The 23,752-nt window shown below is 53.3% G+C and overlaps 2 protein-coding genes and 1 long non-coding RNA gene across 12 annotated transcripts in view; 2 read left to right on the top strand and 1 right to left on the bottom strand.

The window, feature by feature from the left end:
- Window positions 1–8,595, top strand: part of LOC113918534 (TRAF interacting protein) — a 20,866-nt gene extending 12,271 nt beyond the window's left edge. For 2 of the 3 annotated variants that reach the window (XM_027587056.1, XM_027587054.1), the window contains exons 10-15: window positions 368–456; window positions 5,156–5,311; window positions 7,119–7,167; window positions 7,439–7,588; window positions 7,688–7,738; window positions 7,944–8,595. In XM_027587056.1, the coding sequence (XP_027442857.1) occupies window positions 368–456; window positions 5,156–5,311; window positions 7,119–7,167; window positions 7,439–7,588; window positions 7,688–7,738; window positions 7,944–8,063 (615 nt within the window). In that variant the 3' untranslated portion in view covers window positions 8,064–8,595. Of the gene's footprint in view, window positions 1–367; window positions 457–5,155; window positions 5,312–7,118; window positions 7,168–7,403; window positions 7,589–7,687; window positions 7,739–7,943 lie in introns of all 3 variants that reach the window. The other variant, XR_003518600.1, reaches the window with a different exon arrangement.
- On the bottom strand, window positions 4,500–17,433 carry LOC113918535. Of its 2 annotated transcripts, XR_003518602.1 has the most exons (4): window positions 16,958–17,433; window positions 14,839–14,966; window positions 9,966–10,177; window positions 4,500–5,293 (listed from the first exon to the last, which is right to left on the bottom strand). It is a non-coding gene; the product is annotated as an uncharacterized LOC113918535 (long non-coding RNA). The 2 variants fall into 2 exon arrangements; XR_003518601.1 differs by lacking the exon at window positions 4,500–5,293 and having other exon boundaries at window positions 9,721–10,177.
- Window positions 14,973–23,752, top strand: UBA7 (ubiquitin like modifier activating enzyme 7). Of its 7 annotated transcripts, none has more exons than XM_027587048.1 (24): window positions 14,973–15,184; window positions 15,268–15,436; window positions 15,534–15,668; window positions 15,765–15,871; window positions 16,208–16,298; window positions 16,374–16,509; window positions 16,704–16,801; window positions 16,895–17,041; window positions 17,444–17,626; window positions 17,805–17,912; window positions 18,065–18,145; window positions 18,226–18,381; window positions 18,473–18,638; window positions 18,716–18,921; window positions 19,020–19,084; window positions 19,176–19,359; window positions 19,433–19,507; window positions 19,765–19,948; window positions 20,437–20,519; window positions 20,809–20,901; window positions 20,994–21,185; window positions 22,800–22,898; window positions 22,973–23,073; window positions 23,536–23,752. In XM_027587048.1, the coding sequence occupies exons 1-24, from the start codon at window positions 15,129–15,131 to the stop codon at window positions 23,723–23,725; spliced, it is 3,105 nt and encodes a 1,034-aa protein (XP_027442849.1). In that variant the 5' UTR covers window positions 14,973–15,128; the 3' UTR covers window positions 23,726–23,752. The 7 variants fall into 7 exon arrangements, 6 of the variants coding, with proteins under 6 accessions (XP_027442849.1, XP_027442850.1, XP_027442851.1 ...); XM_027587049.1 differs by having other exon boundaries at window positions 14,973–15,196; XM_027587050.1 differs by lacking the exon at window positions 20,809–20,901.

Below are 23,752 nucleotides of genomic sequence, written 5' to 3'. Positions count from 1 at the left end.
GTGCCCCAGTCTGTGGCGGTGGTTTTGGGTTCCCTGCATCCTCCTGGGTCAGAATGGGTCAGGATGTGTACCTTGGCCCTGATTTGGAGCCTGGGCCTCCTCAGTAGAGGACAGACAGCACCATGGGTCTTCCCCTACAGCCTGTCCTGTACCTATATCCCCAGGGATATAGCCTCACCGGAGGAGAGGCTTCACCAGAGAGGGGTTCTGAGACCAGGTGATCCCAGGGGTTCAGGATGTTGGGGGTTCAGGCCTTGCTCTGTTCCCAGTGGGCTTGCCTGTCATGCATGTTGTTCACATCCTTGACAGTCTCTCTGGACTTGCTGCTTCAGCCTTCCTTTCACACTCTTCTCTTTCCTTCCCCAAGAGCCTGAAAAAAAAGCTAACGATGCTGCAGGAAACCCTGAACCTGCCACCCATGGACAGTGAGACTGTCAACCGCCTGGTTTTAGAGAGGTTGGTTGACTTCCTGGGGTGGTGCAGGGGTCATAAGCCGGAAGAAGTCCCTGGTAAGGGTCTTCACTACTCCTGGCTTTGGTCGGGTGGGTGGTCCATGTGGGCCTGAAGGCTGTGGGCCTCCTGCCCTGGGACACAGCCAAGATTTAGTGGGAAAGCAGCTTTGAGGCAAGTTCTGGGCTCTGACAAGGAAAGGCTAAGGTAGGTCAGAGAGGACCTAGGGATGGGTAGGGAAGGGGCAGGAGTGTTGACTGTCCTCATGCATCCTATTTATGAAATGCTTACCAAATGCATCTGTCTGCCCCAGATTCTGAAACAAACATGAAACCAATCACCAAAATAAATTCTCGGCTGGTCTCGGATGTGTGCATTAAAGCTGCCAGCAGAGGGAGCCAAGAGGCAGAGGAATGGGTGTCCCTGCCCGGGACTGGCTGCCCATTCCTCCTGAGTGTTGCACAGACGCCGAGCTAAGAGCATCTTTGGGCTGTTCTGCCTAGCTGCCCAGCTGATGGCCCAGACGGAAAGCACATAACCCAGTGGCCCAGCCTTTTATTTGAGCCACTTTTCAATGTCCTTTGGAAGATCATTATGCTCCTTCTTCCTCACACCCAGTCAGTTGCCAGAGTTTGCCCCTCTAACCTCTGGTGCCTCCTGATCCAGTCTGTCCCTGGCCACCACCTCCAGGTGACGCAGGTGACCCATCCTCCGCTCCTCCTGTCTGCCCGGCTTATGAGCCCCCGGCTTCACGTCATTCCTCCCCCCACCAAACACTCCCAGACCTCTTGGCACTGTGCCTGAGGCACTCGTGCAGCGAGCCCGTAAGCACACACCCGGCTGTGAGAAGACCGGGAGCCGCGTCTTGATCTGTGCTCCTCACCACCAGCTTCCTTGCACGTCCGTTCTTCTCCCCACACCGTGCTGCCTGGTCAGCATCTGCACTGGGGAGCGAGTGCCCACAAGCCGGTGTCCTCTTGTTCTCATTTTACCTTCAGTTCCCCATCCGTACTCTTTCCTTTTTACCTCAGACCCTCCAGGGTCTCTTCATGGAGCTAGAGCTGACTGCCCCCCCGCCAGTTTGGGTTGGACTGAGAAATGGCTGTGGGAGTGTGATGGGCACATGACTCTCTGTGAAGTCCAGCGTGTTGCTGATTTGGACAAACTAGACTCCGTGTCTGGTCCTTCCTCCCCATTCCACCCTCAGAGCCCACTGGCCATGCTGGCTTGGAAGCCCCAGGTAGCACAAGGGCTCTGTCAGGAGCTTGACTCATAGGGAGCCGATAGTCTCGAAGACCATCTCATGCAGTCAAACATTTAGAACTCAAACTGCCTCGAGGCAGGAAGGAAAACTCCTTTTCCTAGCCTATCACTCAAGGCTGCTATCGACAAGCTCCACAGTGCTCCCTCCACTTCCCGCTCCGTGGGCCTCAGGGTATTTCCACACACGTGTGCTCTGTGTCTGGCATCCACAGTGAGGGATGCCTCTAGGCTCCCAGGGACTTTGCATACCTGCCTTTGCTTACTTTCTTTACCAGTCCACGCTGGAGTGAGGCCTAGACTTCTATAACTGCTTCTTACTGAGGGCGTGCTGTATGTCAGGCTCTCTCAGCCCTCTTGCAGCTTGTGTTCCAGTGGGGTAGACAGACTGCAGGGTTAGATGGCCAAGCCCCAAACGCCCCCGACCACACACCACGACAGGCCACATCCCATGACAAGAAAAGAGGTGCTTGTGCCATTTGCATTTAGAGGCTTCAGTGAGGGATGAGCCTGGCTCTCAGGGCTGGGACACGCGGGAGCCACGAGGGTGTGCAGCTTGGGCTGGGGGTGTGCGTGTGTGGCGTGGCTGTGGAGAGCGGGGTGTGATGAGGTTTGTTGACCCTCTGGGGTGGGAGATAGTGGCAGAGGACCTGCTGGGGTCGGTCGATAGTGGCAGAATTAACAGAGACTACAGAAATGTTGCCACGAGTGCTTCTGGCTGCCACTTTCTGCTGTGGCTCCCAGAGGGGGCAGCAAAGCAACCAGCATGGCATTGGTTTGAGGTGGGCTTGTGCAACCTTTGTTTTCACTTGCAGGCAAGAAGGGGTAGAGCTTCTGGGGACCTGGTCAGGGAAAAGAAGAGATAGTCCAAGCTTCCCACGTTGCTTACCCACCCGAATCAGTGCACGTAGTCCCCTTTCCTCAGATCAGCATGCCCCAGTGGGCTCCCGGCCAGAGGCTCATACCCTCACAGTGCATCCCTCCGTCCTAGAGCAGTGGAAGTAGGGCTTTGGGCAGCCCCGATAACAAGGTCTCTAACTGAAGGAAATAGAGGATGTTCTTGGGGCTGCCCTGCCACTCCCCAGGGTTCTCTGACCACAGGAGCTAGGGAGCCCTACCAGGCCTGGGTGGGCTAGAAAAATCCTAGTGGCTGCAGTTTTCTAACAGAATACCACCCCCCGCCCCCATTATAAACGTAACAACACATTCATTGTTGAGAATTTGGAAAATACGGACTTAGCGCAGAGGTCGCTGTTGACGTGTGGTTTATTTTCTTCTAGTCCTTTCTCTGTATGTGGGGAAAGGGGTAGGGGGATGTGTGTGCACCAAAATTGTACTTTCCATAGAGTTGTTTTCCCAAATTACAGTGGTAAAACATACCTAACAAAATTTAGCAACATTTTCAAGTGCACAATCCAGTGGCATTACATACATAATGTTGTGGTTTCCTCTCCACCAGCGACCTCCAGAACCCTTTTCATCTTGAAAAACTGAAACTCTGTACTCATGAAACAATAACTTCTGTTTTCCAGCCCCTGGCACCCACCATTCTACTTTCTGTCTCCATGATTTTGACTACTCTAAATCCCTCATATAAGTGGAGTCATTCAGTTTTTGTCTTTTTGTGACTGGCTTACTTCCCTCAACATAATGTCCTCAGGGTTCATCCATGTTGTAGCAGGTGTCAGTATTTCCTTCCCTTTTTAAAGCTGAATTGTATTCCATTGTATGTATATACCACATTTTGCTTATACACTCGCTGGTGGATGGACTTTTGGGTTGCTTCCACCTTTTAACTATTGTGAGTATGCGGCTATGAACATGGCTGTGCAAATATCTCTTTGAAATCCTGCTTTCAGCTCTGGATGTATACCCAGAAGTGGACCGGCTGGATCATATGGTAATTCTATTTTTAATTTTTTGAGGAACTGCTGTACTATTTTGCACGGCAGATGTACCATTTTACATTCCCACCAACAGTACATAAAGATTCCGATTTTTTTTTCAAGATTTTGTTTTTAAGTAATCTCCATACCCAACATGGGGCTCGAACTCATGACCCTGAGATCAGGTCGCCTGCTCCACCCATTGGGCCAGCAGGGCTCCCCAGGGTCCCAATTTTACCACATCCTCACCAACACTTGTTATTTTCTGTTTGTTTAGGTTTTTTGTTGTTGTTGTTCAGAGCAGCCATCCTCGTGGGTGTGAAGTAGTATCTCATGGTAGTCTTGATTTGCATCACCCTAATGACGAGTGACGTTGAGCATCTTCTCATGGGCTTACTGGCCATCTGTAGATCGTTTCTGGAGAAAAGTCTATTCAGGCTCTGTGCCCAGTTTTGAACTGGGTTGTTTGTTTTCCATTATAGAGCTTTGGTTCTATCTATATTCTGGATTTTAGTTCTTTATGTGAGAGATGATTTGCAAACAGTTTCTTCCATTCTATGGATTGCCTTTTTACTCTGTTCACAGTGTCTTTTTTTATTATTATTATTAAAGATTTTATTTATTTGACAGAGAGACACAGCGAGAGAGGGAACACAAGCAGGGGGAGTGCGAGAGGGAGAAGCAGGCTTCCTGCCGAGCAGGGAGCCCAATGCGGGGCTTGATCCCGGGACCCTGGGATCATGACCTGAGCCAAAGGCAGACGCCTAACGACTGAGCCACCCAGGCGCCCCGACAGTGTCTTTTTAAGATTTTATTTATTTATTTGTGAGAGAGAGAGCATGGGGGCAAGGGGGAGAGGGACAAGCAGACTCTGTGCCAAACCCAGAGCCTGATATAGGGCTCGATCCCACAATCCCAAGATCATGACCCAAGCCAAAACCAAGAGTCAGATGCTCAACTGACTGAGCCACCTGCGTGCCCCGATTGTATCTTTTGATGCACACAATTTTAAATTTCTTTGAAGTCCAACTTGTCTGCTTTTTCTTTTATCGCCTAGTATACAGAGTTTTGTATTACTTTTTAAATGTAGTATATGAACATTTCCCCATGTTATTAAGTTTACTCTCCAGAAACACTACTTTAATGTCTGCATCATATTTAGGCTGTGAAAGTGCCAGCCCCCTGGGGAGTCATTTGACCATTTCCAATATTGTGCCATTTGCCATCTATATCAATCTGTGGTCACATCTCTGCCCCTTGCACTGCATTCTGAGAAATGAAGCTGTTTGGTCAAAAAGCAACCTTTTGTTTGTACACTTGGGTTTTGTGTGTGTTTTGCTTGCTTCCTTCCATGTCTTGAAGACTTTCACTGGTCCCATGACTGAAGCACTAAGCCAAGTGGTTTTTTTCTGTAGAGATTCAGGCTTCCTTGAAGGGTGGCCCTGAGCCAGGTGTGGGCTCCAGACCCCTGGAACCAAGCCATCTCTGATGCTTCAGGGACTGTTGTCCTTCTGGACTGCCATGGTGGTCCAGAGTAACCAGGCCAACTCTGCCTATAGCCCAGCCCCCATAGAGATGCTGAGCCTGAAGCTTCACCGACCGGCCTTCGGTGATGACATTGACCTCAATGCCACCTTTGATGTCGACACGCCTCCATCCCAGCCCTCCAGCATCCATCATGGCCGTGCCAAGAAGCTCTGCCAAGAGATAGCACAGTAAGTGGTAGTCCCTGGCCCTGTCCACAGCCCCGAGGGAGGATGACCGAGAGGTCTCTGCAGGCCCTGCCCTCATCACTCCGAGTGGCTGATAGGGCAGTGAGGGTCACCTGGGGTTGGCCATGACTTTGATTCTGACCACCTCTTCTTTGCTCTCCTGAGTACTCTGTGCAAAGCTCTAATCTTGCTTGTTTTGGTCATTACTACCACCCTTCAGGCAAAGGGGTTGTGATGTGAGTTGGAGAGAACACAGGGGTCCCAGTAGTGGCAGGTCTGGGTTGATGATGTTGGGGGGTGTGTGTGCTCCCCATACCTTGAATGCCTGCCCACCAGAGTCCTGAGCCAGGGACTCTGAACTTCCTCTTCCATTGTGTGCCTCTTTGGCTCATGCTTAGAACCATCTCAAATCATGGAGCCCAGGGCCCCACCACCTAAGGGGGTATCCCGCAGGGGCCGGTATAAGAAGCTGTGGGGAGCTGCAGTGGGTTGGGTGGGACCTGCACGAGGGGCGCAGTGGACTGGGAATGGGCAAGTCGTCTGCTTGGCCAGGCAGGCCAAGTATGGTTCATCAGGGAGACGAGAACTACTCCTGTAGGTACATGTAGGTATACGCTGCTCAGGTAAGGGGGTCAAGGGCAGAGTGGGTTTCCTCCTAACTGGAGACTTTGGACATGAGAGAAAGAAATTGAGGTGTTAAGCAGTGAAGGTGGAAGAGGCCTGGGGAGAGGGCAAAAGGGAGAGCCAGCTGGACTCTCCATCTCTCCCCACCGTCGGGGCTGGAGGCACCTGTGCCGTACAGGGCCGGGCCTGGTAGCCGTGGGAAGCAACCCTTGGGTGTGCGGGCTGCCGTCAGGGGACCTATGAGTGCCTGCTGCACGCCCTGGCTTCTTCATGTCGTCTCTTTAGCTGTAAATGGTGAGACATTTTTATCATCTTCAGGGCCTGCAGGGAGGCTGAGGGAACCCAGGATGCTTCCACCTTGGATCAGCTCCCCAGGGCCAAACTTGCAGCAAGTGGAGAATCTTCCCATGGTCATCATGTAGCCTTACCACAGGCTATGGGGGCAGGAGTGGAGGGGTCCAGAGCTGACAGGCCCAATCTTGCCTTTGTCCTCGTGGCTTTGAGAAGCCACATGGTCAGCCTTAGGTTACCATCCTTCTACCCACCTGGGAAAATACCAGGAAAGGGTATTCAGCTGCTAGTGTCCCCAGGAATTGGATGGAAACACTGTGTCTAGTTCTGGAGCTGGGAGTGAACAGCCAGGGCTTGGGGCCATGATCAGTTCTGCCCCCAGACCCTGCCTGCACAGATTATCTAGGAAGATGACCTAGCCCTGTGTGATGGGAGCACTTTATGAGCTCTCTACCGAGGGTCTTAGGGTGGTGGTGGCCCCTCTGGGCAGATGCGGCTAAGTCTGAGCTCATGAGGTGCCTTCTGCCTGTATCAGGACATGACTGGCTTTCCTCCTGTGGGTGGTGGATCAGCTGGGCCTCCATCCCCACACAGAGCCCAGGACACGGTGAGGTGCCTGAGGCCTTGGGGAGCATTCAAATTGGCTTGGCTCCAAGTGGAAGCCACAAGATTGGAAAATGGTCCAACTTCCCCCTCCCCACTCTGGCAGCTGTGACTGTCCAGCTCTTCACAGACCTGCACTTGGAGTGTGGCTGACCGAGGGGCCTTGCCCAGCACACAGCCATTACAGCAGCCGTGACCCATGGTGGCTCCCCGAGGGCCATGTGCTGAGCCTGGCTTGCCTGGTCCTGTGTCTTGCTCACCTGCCTCTTGCCTTCATGTCTCGCTCTTGCAGCTCTCCCGTTCAGGACATCCCCAAGAAGATGCCCAAAGGCCCCAAGCAGGTAAGGCTTCCCAGAAGTCAGGCAGTCACCATCCAACCCTTGCCAGGACCGAGTGTAAAGCTGGGCTTCCAAGAGGGCAGGGTCTTGCCAGAGCCCTCTCACTCCTGGCCCAGGACTGAAACGCTTCGGAGCTACCTGGGAACTCTACTCATTAACCTTCCTGCCTCCGGGTGAGGCGTCAGAGATCCTGGTCCTGTTCCACCACCATGACCCGGCCCCTCCTTTGCTGCCATCAGGCTCATCAAGTCTGGCTTTGGGGTCTCCCCTCCAGGAGTCCCAGCTCTCACTGGGCGGCCAGCACTGTGTGGGAGAGCCAGATGAGGAGCTGGCTAGTGCCTTTCCTGTCTTCATCCGGAATGCCGTCTTAGGCCAGAAACAGCCCAAGAGGGCCAAGGCAGAGACCTGTCGCGGCACAGATACGGTGAGTATGGCTCCGCATGAGTGGCAGGGGCCAGCCCTCTTAGGGGGCCAGCCCCCTAGCCTATTAGCCTGGCCGACTCACTTCTTCCTTCTACCTTAGGTAAGGACAGGCTTCGATGGGCTTGGAGGTCGGACAAAATTCATCCAACCTGTATCCTTGTTCTGTGACATTGGGCTGAGCTGAGCTAGCCACACTGTCCCTCACCTGTACCCCCAGCCCCAGCCTGGGGCAGTGGCTACAGCCTCAGCTGTGCACAGCTGGACCTCCCTCAGTACAGCAGAGCTGCCCACCCCCCAGGCCTAAGCCTTTGCTGCCCAGTCTCCTCTTTAGGCCTCTTCCTTGACATCTTCTTCAGACTGACACGACTATGATCCGCCCAGTGCCTGTGAAACCCAAGCCCAAGACTAAGCAGAGAGTGGGGGTGAAGAGAGCGCTCCCTCCCTCCCAGGCCAAGCTGGACACCTTCCTGTGGTAGTGAGAACAGTGAGCCGGATCAATGGCCAGATACATGCCTCCAATTTATAGGCCAGGACTGGCTCAGCAGGGGGTTTGGGGGGCAAGACCCCACTTCCAGGACCAGCCCCAAGGTCAAGGGTAGACAAAAAGTTGGGGGTGAAGGTGAGGCCCAGAAACGGTGCTTTACTTGCACTTACCCTGCCCCCCCCCCCCGCCCCCAAACACACACACTGGGTCTAACATACTGGGCCTATGTGTGGTTGCTGAAGTGAGACCAGCAGGACTTCCTCCTTGTCAGAGGCTCCTGTTTGTAGCCAGATGTGGCTGGGCTGCTTCTGATTCTCCAGACTAAGGTCTTTTGTTGACTGTGTGGACCAAAGTGCCTGGGGCTTCTTGGGCAGTTTCAGCCTGCCCAAGCTTCTGCCTGCTTCTGACTTGCTGCTAGGCGTGGCCAGAACCGAGCAGGATGGGGAATGAGGGGATGGTGGTGGGGAGAGGATTGGGGGGGAGGGGAAGATTTCTATGTAAAATAAAAAAGATAGAATTTTTTCTTCATGGCTCTGGGAGTATGAATTTGCATCAACACTTTGGCAAACCGTTTGGCATAATTTTCTAAAGTAGGGCCTTCACCTAGACTCAGACTTAGTAGTCCTACCCTTAGGCATGTGCCCCCTCCTAGGGCACAAGGAGACTCCAGCAGGAATGAGACCACTGCAGTTTTGTCCACAGTCCAAGCTGGGCACAGCCCAAATGCCATAGGCTGGAAAGCAATTGGGTTAACAGGTATAGCCATACAGGGAACTCCCAGCAAGCAAAATAAATAATCAGTGACCTTTGAGTCTTAACTTCAAGAGCACTTGCTCCTAGACTTCCCCTTGTGACCTCTAGCTTGGCTGAGATCTCCTACAGTTCCCTTTCTCACCACTGCAGGGGGGTTCATCTGTCTCTGCGGGGCCCAGCATGGGCCTGGCACAGGGAGTGAAGATGAGTGCCCTCATGCTTCGGGCTGAGCATGCTCCGCTGCCCCCAGCACATCTGGAGGAGCATCACAGAGAGAAAGTAATGCTTGGTTATGGGGGCTGGGTCCCTCTGCTGCCACCTTGAACCAAGGAGGTTTGATGAGGGGAAGTGCAGCCTCAACCTAAGGGTGCAGTCGGTGGCGGCCTAATAGCCGGCCGAGTGATCTTAGGCAAACTACCTAGCCTCTCTGAGTCTCAGCCTCTTTAAAGTGGGGACAGTAGCACTAACCTCCCAATTGTGAGAACCTGATGAGTCAGCGTTGCAGGTTAAGAATTTATGACCCCTAAGGAAATAATGCAGACTCAAAAGACAAATATTGTATGATTTCACTTAAATGAGGTATCTAGAAAGGGTAAATTCAGAGACAGAAGTAGAATAGAATAGAGGTTACCAGGGGCTAGAGTGAGGAGAAAACAAGGAGTCCTTAATGGTTAGAGCGTTTCTGTCTGGGTGATTTGTTTTCTTGCTACATAAACTACCCCCCCACCAGCTTTTAAAGAATTCCAGTATAGTTGGGTGCCTGGGTCGCTCAGTTGGTTAAGCATCCAACTATTGATCTCAACTCAGGTCTTGATCTCAGGGTCATGAGTTCAGGCCCAGCATGGAACCTTCTTAAAAAAAATGATTTTTTTTTTTTTAATTCTAGGATAGTTACCATACAGTGTTATATTAGTTTCAGGTATACAATATCGTGATTCAACACTTCATACATTACTCAGAGCTCATCACAATAAGGGTACTCTTGATCCCCTTCCCCTATTTCACCCACCTTCCCCCTGCCTGGGGTGATTTTAAAGTTTTAGAAATAGATAGTGGTGATGGTTACAAAACAGCTATGCTAGACCTAAATACAAAGAAGTGGAAAGAGCAACTATAATCAACTATTTCAGAACTCTGATACCTGATTAGACAACTAGGAAAGTACTTGATGGAGGAAGAGCCAGGCTTGAATCAGCCACCATCCCCTATTCCTCATGGTTGTGGGGATAGCAGCTCCAGTTGCAAAAGCAGCTGATTGGTGCCAGAGCAGGAAGTGGATCTGAGGTTGTCTCCAGGTAGATGGTCTCAGAATTGAGTTGAATTGCAGGATGTGCAGTTGGCATTGGAAAATTGCTGGGTGGTACAGAATAAAATACACACATAGGAATTAGTGTCAGAATCCTAAAAAACGATAGAGAAAATCAGCAAAACCAAGAGCTGCTTCTCTGAAAGGTCAAGAAAATTGGCAAACTTTTAAATAAATTAAGAGAAAAAAGACAAATTATCAAAGTTAAAGGAAAATGGGGATGCCGTAACCAATTTTACAGAAATGGAAAGGATTATAAGAGGATATTGTGAACAACTGTACACCAACAAACTGGATAGCCTAATTGAAATGGACAAACTTGTAGACACAGAAACTAACAAAACCGACTCAAGAAGAGAGAGAAAATATGAATAGACCTGAAACTAGTCAGGGGATTGAACCAGTATTCAAAAAACTCCGAAGATGGGGCACTTGGTGGGCTCAGTCGATTAAGTGTCCGACTCTTGGTTTTGGCTCAGGTCATGATCTCATGGGTCATGGGATGGAGCCCTGTGTTGGGCTCTGCACTCAGTGGGGAGTCTGCTTGAAGATTCTCTCCCTCTGCCCCTCCCCCAATTCGCACATGCGCGCACACTCTCTCCTTTCTCTCAATAAATCTTTATTTTTTTATTAAAAAAAATTTTTTTTAAAGATTTTATTTATTTGACAGCAAGAGCAGGAACACAAGCAGGGGGAGTGGGAGAGGGAGAAGCAGGCTTCCCGCCGAGCAGGGAGCCCGATGCGGGGCTCGATCCCAGGACCCTGGAACCATGACCTGAGCCGAAGGCAGTTGCTTAACTAACTGAGCCACCCAGGCGCCCCTAAATAAATCTTTAAAAAACAAAACAAAAACTCCCAAGAAGGAAAAGTCCAGGACAAGATAGCTTCACTGGTGATTCTATCAAACATTTATTTTATTTTCTATCAAACATTTTATTTTATTTTATTTTATTTATTTTATTTTATTTTGACAGAGAGCGAGAGAGGAAACACAAGCAAGGGGAGTGGGAGAGGGAGAAGCAGGCCTCCCACCTAGCAGGGAGCCCGATGCGGGGCTTGATCCCAGGACCCTGGGATCACGACCCAAGCTGAAGGCAGGTGCTTAATGACTGAGCCACTCAGGCGCTCCTCTATCAAACATTTACAAAAAGGTTGAACACCAAAAAGACACTATCCGCATAGTAAAAAGGCAACCCAAAGAAAGGAGAAAGTATTTTCAAGTCATATATCTGATAAGGGATAATATCCAGAATATGTAGAGAAGTCACAAAACTCAAAAACAAAAACCCAATTCGAAAATGGGCAAAAGACAATGAGATACTACCTCACACCTGTCAGAATGGCTAAAATTAACAACACTGGAAACCACAGATGTTGGTGAGGATGCAGAGAAAGGGGAACCCGCTTGCACTGTAGGTGGGAATGCCAAAAGGTGCAGCCACTCTGGAAAACAGTATGGAGGTTCCTCAAAAAGTTGAAATAGAACTACCCTACGACCCAGCAAGTGCACTACTAGGTATTTACCCAAAGGATACAAAAGGATAGATTTGAAGGGGTACATGCACCCTACGTTCACAGCAGCATTATCAACAATAGCCAAACTATGAAAAGAACCCAATGTCCATCGACTGATGAATGGATAAAGAAGATGTAGTATATACGCACAATGGAATATTACTCAGCCATCAAAAGAATGAAATCTCACCATTTACAAGGACATGGAAGGAGCTACAGTGTATTATGCTAAGCGAAATAAGTCAGAGAAAGACAAATACCATATGATTTCACTCATACATGGAATTTAAGAAACAAAACAGAAGAACATGGCAGGGGGAGGGGGGATAACAAACCATAAGAGACTTTTTTTTAAGATTTTATTTATTTAGGGCACCTGGGTGGCTCAGTTGTTAAGCGTCTGCCTTCGGCTCAGGTCATGATCCCAGGGTCCTGGGATCAAGCCCCGCATCGGGCTCCCTGCTCGGCGGGAAGCCTGCTTCTCCCTCTCCCACTCCCCCTGCTTGTGTTCCCTCTCTCGCTGTGTCTCTCTCTGTCAAATAAATAAATAAAATCTTTTTAAAAAAAGGTTTTATTTATTTAAGAGAGAGAGAGCACGAGCAGTGACGGGGGGAGGAGGGGAAGGCAGAGGAAGGTGAGCAGGGAGCCTGACAAGGGGCTCAATTCTAGAACCCTGAGATCATGACCTGAGCCGAAGGCAAATGCTTAACTAACTGAGCCACCCAGGCGCCCCACCGTGAGACTCTTAGAGAACAAACTGAGGGTTGATGGAGTGAGGGAGGTGGGGGATGGGTTAGAAGGGTAATGGGTATTACAGAGGGCACTTGTGATGAGCACTGGGTGTTGTATGTAAGTGATGAATCACTGAATTCTCCCGAAACCAATATTGTACTGTATGTTAACTAAAAAGAATTTAAATAAAAATTTGAAGAAAATAAATGGGCAAAAGACTGCAATAGACATTTCTCCAAAGAAGATATCGGAGTGGCCAATAAGCACATGAAAAGATGCTCAATATCACTAAACATTAGGGAAGTGCAAATTAAAACTACCATGAGATACCACCTCACACTCATTGGGAGGGCTCCTGTCTAAAAAACAAAACAAGTGTTACGGAGAATTTGGACAAATTGGAACCCTTGTGCACTGTCGTTGGGAATGTCAAATAGTACAGCCACTGTGCAAAACAGTATGGCAGCTCTTTGAAAAAAACTAAAAATAGAATTACCATATGATCCAGCAATTCCACCTCTGCATATATACCCAAAAGAACTGGAAGCAGGATCTCGAAGAGATATTTGTACATCCATGTTCACAATGCCATTATTCACAATAGCTAAAAAATAGAAGCCACCCAAGTATCCATCCACCAATGAATGAATAAGCAAAATATGGTACATACATATAAGGACTACAATGTGGCTTTAAAAAGGAAGGAAGTTCTGTAATATGTTACAGTATGGATGGACCTTCAAGATATTTGCTAAGTGAAGTAAGCCAGCCACAAGAAGACAGTCTGGCCCTGATTTCTGTACCTAGTACATATGACACACCCAGTAAATGTTTACTGAATGAAAAAAAATTACATACTACTTCACATTCTTTAGGATGGGTATACATAAAAAAAAAAAAGGAAAAACCAGTGTTGGCTACAATGTGGAGAACTAGAAATTTTGTACACTGCTGGTGGAAAACAGCTGTTGCTCCCTCAAAAAATTAAACATTACCATACAACACAGCAATTCGACTCCTGGGTATGTACCCTAAGGAATCGAAAACCAGTACTCAAATACATTTTCAAGAATGATCATAGCAGTACTATTCTTAATGTCCCAAAGGTGGAAACAAGTAAAATGTCCATCAGCAGGTGACTGGATAAACAAATCGTGATATAGCCATACGATGGAATATTTTTCAGCCATAAAAAGGAATGAAGTACTGATACATGCTATAATTTGGATGAACCTCAAAAGCATGCTGAGTGAAAGAGAGCAAATATAAAAAGTCACGTTTTGTACAATTCCTTTCACAGAAATATCCAGACTATGTAAATCCCTGGAGACAGAAAGAATCTAAGTATTTGCCAGGGGATCGGGGTAGGGGACGAAGAGTGATTATTTAATGTGGTGGGGGTGTTCCTCAGTAGGTTATGAAAAAGTTTTGAAACTACAGAGAGGTGGTGGCCGCACAATGTTGTGAGTACACTAAACGCCACTGAATTGTACACTTTAAAATGGTTGTTTTAATGTTCTATGAATTTTACTTCCATTTAAAAAAAGAATTTATGACCACATCTGGTTCAGGGGTTGTGGAGTTTTGTGGCAAGTTGTGCTCCACTCTCCAGAGAACTGGCCTCCAGTTCCCGAGAAGGCCAAAGGACACATCTATGGGGGATGGGTACTCAGGACCTCTACTGTTTTTGCAACAACCTTTGGGTCTGTAATTATTTCAAAATAAAAGGTGAAATGAAAAGTAAGGACACGTGTGATCATGGCTGCCCCATGGCTGCCCCTCTCAGGTCTGGCACTCAGAGACTGACCAATCTCTTTTGAGTCCCGGGACTCATTCCCTGACGGGCCACCTAGGACTCCCATTTGTCCTGAGCTGGCAGCTGTAGTCAAGGGGGAATTCTTATCCTCAGGAGTGGGCCCAGGGCCAAATAGGTACTCCCAAAGATGTCAGGCTTCACCTGGATCTGTGCTTTGGGCTCCAGGGATGGGACAACGTAAGCCTCACATTCTCCCACAGCCTCTGCAATGGGACTGGCTCTGCCCTGTGTTATGGACCAGGTGAGTCCTCAGGGCACGGGGGTTCCTGCCAGAACTCTGTGGGCAGGAAGCCCATTCAGGCAGCGACACTGAGGGGGATGGGGCCTGAGGTTTGGGACATCTAGGGACCTACAGGAGACCATTGCCTCCAGCCCACATGGGTCCCTCCCATGGCTACCTTCCTCAAGACAGATACCTGCTGGGGCACCTGGGTGGCTCCATTGGTTGAGCATCCGATTCTCAGTTTCAGCTCAGGTCATGATCTCATGGGTCGTGGGATGGAGCACTATGTTCTTGGGCTCCATGCTCAGCAGGGAGTCTGCTCGAAGATTCTCTCCCTCTGCCCCTCCCCCCACTCACATGCTCCCACTCTCTCTCTCCCTTTCAAATAAATAAATAAAGCTTAAAAAAAAAGAAAAAGATACCTGCTCTCCCAGAGGCCAAAGAGCCAAGAGTTCTGCCCCACTTTGCCTGTGCCCCACAGCAGCCACGCCTGTCTGGAGGCAGGACCAGGAGCTGGCTCAGTCCAGTTTCACTTTCACTTTCGCTTCTCCTGAAATGACAGAGGAGCCAGGAAGAAAGCTGTGACCAGTAGCAAAGCTTAGTGCCTCTTTGCACTAGCTACAGTGGAGCTCTGGCCTCTGCTGGCCCAGCCTCCCACACAGCGACCCCACCTGTAAGCGCGGCAGCCAGCTGCCCAGCCTCCGGCCTGAGAATGTCTGTCCTGGAGACCTCCAAGTTGCTGGATGAGGAGCTATACTCACGGCAGCTGTGAGGCCCAAGGTGGGGAAGGGAGTGGGGTGGCCTTCTGACTTCGGACCTCCAACTGCCTACCTTCTTCTCCCCCTCCACAGGTGTGTGCTGGACTTGCCGGCCATGCAGAGGATTCAGCGAGCCAAGGTCCTGCTATCAGGCCTTCAGGGTCTGGGGGCTGAGGTGGCCAAAAACTTGGTCCTGATGGGTGTGGGCAGCCTCACGCTGCATGATCCCCACCCCACCTGTTGGTCTGACCTGGCTGCCCAGGTGGGGGTCGTGAAGGGGAGGTACTCTGGGTTCCCAGGCCAGGGTCGGGGTGGGGCCCAGGAGAAATCTCCTTGCTCAAGGCAGACTGGGTCTCTAGTTTTTCCTCTCAGAGAAGGACTTGGAAAGGAGCAGGGCTGAGGCATCTCAAGAACCTGTGGCCAAGCTCAACGGAGCCGTCCAGGTGTGTGTGCACACAGGTGACATCACCGAGGAGCTGCTGCTAGACTTCCAGGTACCCTCCCTGCCCCACTCTCCAGGTGAGCCCGGCCCCTTCCTCTTCCTGAGCTGAGCAGTGGTTCTGGCCCTGCTGATCACGGAGTCCACCCAGGTGGTGGTGCTGACTGCCTCAAAGCTGGAGGAGCAGCTGAAGGTGGGCGCTTTATGCCACAAGCTCGGAATCTGCTTTCTGGTGGCCGATAGCCGGGGCCTCGTGGGGTGAGTGAGACTAACCTGCCACATCACAAGCGGCAACCAGTCCCAGGGCTGTTCCCAAGCTCCAGGCTTGCTCCTGTGCCCCTCCCAGCCCCCCGCCCCAGGGCCTGTCTTGGCATCCCCTCCTGATTGTAGTCCCCAGTCCCACCCCTCTGCTTCCTCCACCCCAGTCTCCAGACCTGCTCCAGTAAACCCCTCAAACTCCGGCTTCCAAGTCTCTCCCAGCATCCCTTCCCCAGTGCTGGCCCTCTGGGCTGGGCCTAGTGTCTCCCACCCTTTACCACAAGCACGGTGAATAACCACTGCCCCAGCTCAGGGACCCGTACCACCCCACCCCAGGCAGCTCTTCAGTGACTTCGGTGAGGACTTCACTGTGCAGGACCCTATGGAGGCAGACCCTCTGACAGCTGCCATCCAGCACATCTCCCAGGTGGGTGCGGAAGTGTGGGTGCTCAGCTGATGACCAAGCGAGGGGCACCCCTGAACCAAACCACCTCTTCTCCAGGGCTCCCCTGGAATTCTCACTCTGAGAAAAGAGGCCGATGCCCACTACTTCCGTGATGGGGATCTGGTGACTTTCTCAGGCATTGAGGGCATGGTTGAGCTCAATGGCTGTGATCCCCGGCCTATCCACGTGCAGGGTAAGCCAACCCAACCCCAGGCTCCGCCCCCAAGACTCCATGGTGGGGCATATGCAGCCTGGTCCTTGCGGATAGGTTCTCCCTCCACCTTCCTCAGTGTGGAGCAAGATCAAGGACACAGGCGCAAGACAGGATAGAGTATGAAGAGCAACTCAGGTTCAGAGGTGATACTGACCAGGCTGGATCTCCCCCAGAGGACGGAACCTTGGAGATTGGGAACACAGCCATTTTCTCCCGTTACTTGCGTGGTGGGGCTGTCACTGAGGTCAAGAAATCCGAGATTGTGAGCCATGTGAGTGCAAGTGCATCTGAGATGGGGGAGCTTGGGTGCCCCAAGGGGCCAACAGTGTTCTGAACCTGACCCTGAGCTGAGTACCTATTGCAGAAGCCCCTGGATGTAGCCCTGCTCCAGCCCCGTGTGGTGGCCCAGAATCCCCAGGAAGCTTACCGTGCCCGCTGCCTGCATCAGGCCTTCCGTGCACTGCACCAGTTCCAGCACCTCAACGGCCGCCTGCCCCGGCCTTGGGATCCTGTGAGTAGCCCCGTTGCTTCTCCCTCGAGCGTCTGCCTTACTGGGGTCTCACTTGCCAGGAAGCAACAATGATGATCTCACAGACCCGAGTTATAATCCCAGAGTCCGCTTCCCACTTACATAAAGGAAATGATAGCACTGTCCCCAGACCAGAGTCCGGGTCCCTGGCCATCTCCTCACCCCTCAGTTCTGGGCTGAAATCTCTACCCATGTCGGCAAAGCCTCCACAGGCATTGTCGAGGCATCCTCTGGTGGTCTGCACAGTCTGGCAACTGGTTGGGGCCTTCACACTCAGGCTCTGCTTCCTCTTCTGTGGAAACGGGGGATGGCTGCCTGAAGGGTGTGAGTGGGGGGATGGAGCTCAGGCTGGGGCCGCTGTGCCCACAGAGTTCTACTCCACAGGATGATGCAGAGATGGTGGTGGGCCTGGCCCGGTCCCTGGAACCACTGAAGGGGACAGAAGGAGGGCCACTGGAAGAGCTGCTGGATGAGGCTCTAGTGCAGAGAGTCGCCCTGAGTAGTGCTGGTGGCTTGAGCCCCATGGCAGCCATGCTGGGTGCAGTGGCTGCCCAGGAAGTGCTGAAGGTGGGCAGAGGCGCAGGCAGGATGAGACTGGGAAGGGTGTGGAGATCAGTGTGGGTGCGAGAGGGTGCCCAGCACCAGACAGCGGTCCTGGCGGTTTCATTGATCTGGTGAAGCCCAGCCAGGATCTCAGGTGGCTTGGAGCTGGCAGGAGTCCCTACACTGAAGTTCTGGCCTCTAGGCAATCTCCAGGAAGTTCATGCCCCTGGACCAGTGGCTTTACTTTGATGCCCTCGATTGCCTTCCAGAAGATGGGAAGCTCCTTCCCACACCGGAGGACTGTGCGCCGGTAAGAGCCTGGGGTAGGAGTGCAAGCCTTCTCCAAACTTAGGACCAGGGAAGGAACAGGAAGAATGGTCCAGAGATCCTGACCTGGAAAAGATAGTGTAAGAGGGAGGAGACACAGCACAGCCATCGCTGACCCCTGTCTCTGTCCCCTAGAGATGTTGCCGCTATGATGGGCAAATTGCAGTGTTTGGGGCTGGTTTTCAGGAGATGCTGGGCCAGCAGCACTACCTCGTGGTGAGCTTTGTGGTCCAGTTGGGAGATGTCTGTGGGAGGGCCAGGCCAGGGCCTCTGGCTAAGGCTGCTCCTGCTGGCAGGTGGGTGCTGGTGCTATCGGCTGTGAGCTGCTCAAAGGTTTTGCCCTAGTGGGCCTGGGGGCCGGGGCCAGCGGGGGCGTGACTGTTGCCGACATGGACCACATAGAGCGCTCCAATCTCAGCCGTCAGTTCCTCTTCAGGACCCAGGATGTTGGCGTGAGTGCTGGCCCCTGTGCACAACTTGTATCCTGGACTATCCCCATTGCTCCCCCCGCCCACCCCCAGCATCTTCCTGTTCTCTTCTCAGAGGCCCAAGGCAGAGGTAGCTGCAGAGGCCACTCACCGCCTGAACGCAGACTTGCAGGTGACCCCATTCACCTACCCACTGGATCCCACGACAGAGCACATCTACGGGGATAACTTCTTCTCCCGTGTGGATGGCGTGGCTGCTGCCCTGGACAGTTTCCAGGCCCGTGAGTGCTTGACCTTGAACCTCAGCCCCTTATTCAAGGCAGTGCCAGCCCCACTCCTGACCTTGCCCCCTTGCTAGGCCACTATGTGGCTGCTCGCTGCACCCACTATCTGAAGCCACTGCTGGAGGCGGGGACACAGGGCACCTCGGGCCATGCTTTCGTGTTCATGCCACATGTGACTGAGGCCTACAGAGCCCCTGCCTCGGGCTTAGCTTCTGAGGATGCTACCTACCCTGTCTGCACCCTGCGGCACTTCCCCAGCACAGTCGAGCACACCTTGCAGGTATGAAGCACCCCAGAGACCCCTACCCCACCCAGCGCCATCCTTGGCTGCAGACCTATTCCCCACCTGACACCTCATGGTTCCTCTCTCCCCCACAGTGGGCCCGGGACGAGTTTGAGGGGCTCTTCTGTCTGTCTGCTGAGATCATCAACCGCCACCGTCAGTAAGGCCACCAGGAGGGGTAGATGGGAGTCCAGAGCCCCTAGCACCAGAGTCTTCAGGGCTTAGCCTCAAACCTCCTCCTCTTTCTGCAGGGAGCTCACTTCCCTGGCAGAAACAGATGGGCCACAGGAGCTGACCCTGCTGGAGGAGGTGCTGGGTGTCCTGAGAGAGCGTCCACAGACCTGGCAAGACTGTGTGGTGTGGGCCCTTGGCCACTGGCAACGACGCTTCCATTATGGCATCATGCAGCTGCTGAGCTGTTTCCCACATGATAAAGTGGGTGTCTAGGGGTCAGGAGGCTGAGGGTTCAGGGGGACCAGACTGAGCCCAACAGCCTCCATTTCCCTAGGTGCTAGAGGATGGAACTCTTTTCTGGTCGGGTCCCAAACAGTGTCCTGAGCCCTTGGAGTTTGATGCCAGCCAAGTGAGTGGGGTCCCTTGGGAACCCCAAGGTGGGGATGTGACCCCCTCAGAGCAGCGGTGGGCACCTCTGCATTCTGCAGAGATGCATAGATGCTGAGGGAGACCGCCATGTTTGTGTACACATGGGTGTCCACATGTGAGACCGAGGCAGGTGCCAGGCACTCCAACATCTCCACAAATGGGCGGACCCCCACCCCACACACCTGTACATGCTCACTCACACCCGTGCATCTGCCCATGCTCTTGGTCTGACTGCAGGACACACACCTCCTCTACGTGCTGGCGGCTGCTAACCTGTATGCCCAGATGCATGGGCTGCCTGGCTCATGGGACCAGACGGCGCTCAGGGAACTACTGAAGTTGCTGCCATTGCCTGTGCCCCAGCCCTTGGCCCCCAGCTTTCCTAATGACCTGGACCTAGCTGGGGCTTCTGCTGAGTTTGGTGAGGTCCCTGGCTCTGGCCCCCCATGCTGCCCTCCAAAGGCCTGGCCCTGTCCTCAGCCTATGCTACAGAAGGAAGATGGGGCCCTGCCACCAATTCACTGTTTCTCAGGTCCTCTGACCTTGCTTCTTTCGATGTTTGGGCTCATCCTCTAGCCCCTCAGTAGGCCCTCTCCCTGCTGCCCACACTCCCACACCTCTGTTCCCATGGCAGATTCTCAGCAAAAAAGACCCCCACAAACCACTGGGCCCTGGAGAGTACCCAGCTCTGGTCCCCAGGTGAGGACAGAATTCTGTAGGTGCACGCACGCATGCATGCGCGTGCACGCACACAAGCAGGGCTCGGGCTGCTGGAGAGAATGCAGCATCAATCAAGGGATCTCTCTGAACGTAGTCAGTCTTAGGAGAGACCAAGAACAGGCACCAGGCTCTAGGGAGAGGGCAGAAGGTGGGGGCTAAGAACTGCCCGACACCGCCTTCCTCTGCCAGGCCCTGAGCGACTGAAGAAACTGCACCAAGTGCTGGAGGTCTGGAGCGGGAGCCCTCCCCTCAAGCCCCTGAAGTTCGAGAAGGTAGGAGCCCAAGCAGGGGTTGAAGGGCAAGATGGGGAGGTTGTTGGGGAAGGTCAAGAGCTAAGAAGGTGGCTTTGGAGTTCCCTTGGCACGAATTCTCCTCCTGGCAGGAACCCCAAAGCAGATCACCTTCCCTGAGCCTCGGCTTCCTTATCTGATAGGGGGGACAGATGTCAGCATCCCCCACCCCCACCGCCGTATTGTGGGAAGACCTGTGCGGGGACACGTGGTCAGCCATAGTGAGGGACTCTAGGGCCGTGTTAACAATACTGGGAATTGGGCCTCACAGGACAATGATAGCAACTTCCATATGGATTTTGTGGTGGCAGCAGCAAGCCTGCGTGCTCAGAACTATGGGATCCCCCCTGTCAACCGCACCCAGGTAACTCTGCCCCTTGGGGCTCAGGCCTGGGGGTGGGGGTCAAACCCTAGTCCTACACCTCGGGCCCAGACCAAATCTCCTCTCCTTGGCAGAGCAAGCGAATTGTGGGCCAGATTATCCCAGCCATTGCCACCACCACAGCAGCTGTGGCGGGCCTGGTGGGCCTGGAGCTGTACAAGGTGGTGGGCGGGCCACGGCCCCTCAGTGCCTTTCGCCACAACTACCTGCATCTGGCTGAAAACCGCTTCAACCGCTGGGTGCCCTGCGCCCCAGCCATCCAGAAGGTGAGCCCTTGACACTCCACCCCCCACCAGGCCTGGGTTTTTCCTGTACTTACCAAAACAGGCTGTACTCTGGCTTTGGCTTCACACCAGAATCCAGACACTGGGGGAGTCCTTAAGACTCCCTCCAGCCCCCTTCCTGCTGTGAAACCAGACTGGGACCTGTCAGACACAGGAAGCAGCCATCAGCCACCCCCACCCCTTACCCCTCCCCTGCCCTGGGTCTGGGGGGTTGCTGCAGCTTTAACTCATTAGTGGAGCCAGACATCCCTCACAGCTTCCTCCTTCCAGTAGAGCCCCTAAGGGGGAGGTGGTAGGGAGGGGGGACTAGAGCCCTAGCCCCAAACAGAGCCTAACCTCCGCCTGCACGGCATGGGGACCCTGGCCCACCCCCACCAAGCTGAGTTAAAGGACACTGAGCTCACCACTGCGGGTGGGGTCATGTGTGTTCGTTGCATGCGTGTGAGTGCACAGGGGTCTGGGCATCCCTGACCCTATGGTGTGTGGGCATGGAGGGAGCACGCTTGTACATCTGTGTGCCAGCTAGGAGTACAGGGCTCTTCTTCACTGGGGGTGTGCATGTGAGTACAAATGCAGGCGTTCCTGGCTGCGTGTGTGTGTGTGTGTGTGTGTGTGTGTGTGTGTGTGTGTGTGTGTTCCTTCCAGTGCAGGGCTGTGAATGCCCCTGGCTGTGTGCCCAGGCTCGGCAGTAGTTGGCATTTTCTTGGGGCACAGGAGAGAGGGGGTGGAGAGAATGCCCTCACCAGGGGAGAGGGGAGAGGTCATGGGCCAGCACTGGGCTTTTGCTGAGCAGGCCTGGGGTCCCTCAGGGCACAGTACACAGAGCCCCTTTGTGAAGGGCCTCTCCTCCAGCTAGCACATAAGCTGCCTTTGTCTATGGTGGAGGGGGAGGGGGCAAGGGAGGATCCCCCCCAACTCACCTCTGGCCTCGTCTCAGCTTGACCCCACTGTGCTTTCTCGGGGAGCTGGCAGGGCCCCCTTCCTGGCCCCGGCCACCTGCCACCCTCAGCTCCAGGCACTAGAACCCCAAGACTCTTGAAGTAGGGAAGGAAAAGGAAGAAGAGGTCCATGCGGACTGTGTCCCTCCTGGGGGCTCTCAGCCAGTGGGGCCCTAGCGATCATTGTGCCCCTTGATCCTCTGTGCCCATGTAGTCCAATGCCCTGGCAATACAGGATGAGGGGGCAGGATGTAGCCCCCCCCCAGCTCCCAGCCTTGCATTTGAGGATCAAGCAGCTTTATCGGTGACTACAGCGGCCCTGCTCCTGCTTCCTCAGGAAGCAACGCCCCCCCTTCCACACACACACACACACACACACACACACACACACACACACACACACACAACCAGCCTGTGTGATGGATTGCCTGTTTCCCTGTGCGGGGGGGCCCCCATAGCCCCATTTCCTGTGCTGGCCCCAGCATAGGCGGGGAGGGTGCTGAGACTCTGGGCCCAGATCCCACCTTCCAACCCCACCCCCCGGCTTCTGTTTCCTGCTTCTAGTCCATCTCCTCCTCTAGGAAAGGGCCCATCAGCTGCTGGTAATGGGTAAGGGGAGGGTGTGTGGGAGAAGCTTCTCATACCCCGCCCCCCCCAGTTACATCACCTGACATGGACCTGGACGTGTTGGAACCGCCTGAAGGTGCCTGCTGGGCAGCCAGAGAAGACCCTGGAGTTACTGCTGGCCCATCTCCACGTAAGCCCCTTTCCTCCCTGCCTTCAGGCCTGGCCCAACCTGGCCTAGCTGGCACCTGACCCATCTCTCTCTAGGAACAATTTGGGCTGAGGGTGAAGATGCTGCTGCATGGGAAGGCCCTGCTCTACTCAGCAAGATGGCCGCCTAAAAAGCAGGCCCAGCACCTGGCCCTCAGGTGAGCCCACACGTGGCTTTAGCCAGGACTTGTTCTGTACTGGAGGTTGGAGTTGGGAGACGTGAAGTCTTTCCTCTTCCCAACCCTGTTTGGGCCCCTCACACCCTCCTGAGCCTTTCTTTTGCCAAATGGAGCCAGCAAATGGGCTGGGGGCGGGGTGAGGACCAAAAACCTGAGGAGGGGCCTCCCAGCTGCCTGCTTGGCGGGCCTCATCAGCTCCTCCACACCCTGCTAAGCCCCCCTTTCACAGCCCACTCCCAGGGGACTCGCAGCTTCCTGCCTCCTGCCCGCCCTGCCTGTTGCTCCTAAAATAGTTTCAGATGTTTCCTGTCTTGAGCTGCTCCAGCCCCTGGCTTGGGCTCCTTATGGCCCATCAGCACCCTCTGGTCCATGCCCGGTCACTCTGCCTCCTGCTGCTCACCTAGCCAATCACCCCCAACACTTTCCCCACCACACCACCAGGGTGACGGAACTGGTGCAGCAAGTGACAGGCCAGATGCCTAAGCCAGGGCAGCAGGTGCTGGTGCTGGAGCTCAGCTGTGAGGGTGAGGAGGACGACACTACCTTCCCACCCCTGCACTATGAGCTATGTGACAAGACAGCAGCCCTCTCACCCGGCTCTACGGAGCCCTGCATCCCGAGCCCACAGTAAGCCCTCAATAAATGCTTGTTGAAAGAG

This window comes from Zalophus californianus, chromosome 1 (genome assembly GCF_009762305.2).
Source record: "Zalophus californianus isolate mZalCal1 chromosome 1, mZalCal1.pri.v2, whole genome shotgun sequence".
In the NCBI taxonomy this organism is placed as follows: domain Eukaryota; kingdom Metazoa; phylum Chordata; class Mammalia; order Carnivora; family Otariidae; genus Zalophus; species Zalophus californianus.
This window is presented reverse-complemented; position numbering and strand designations above follow the sequence as displayed.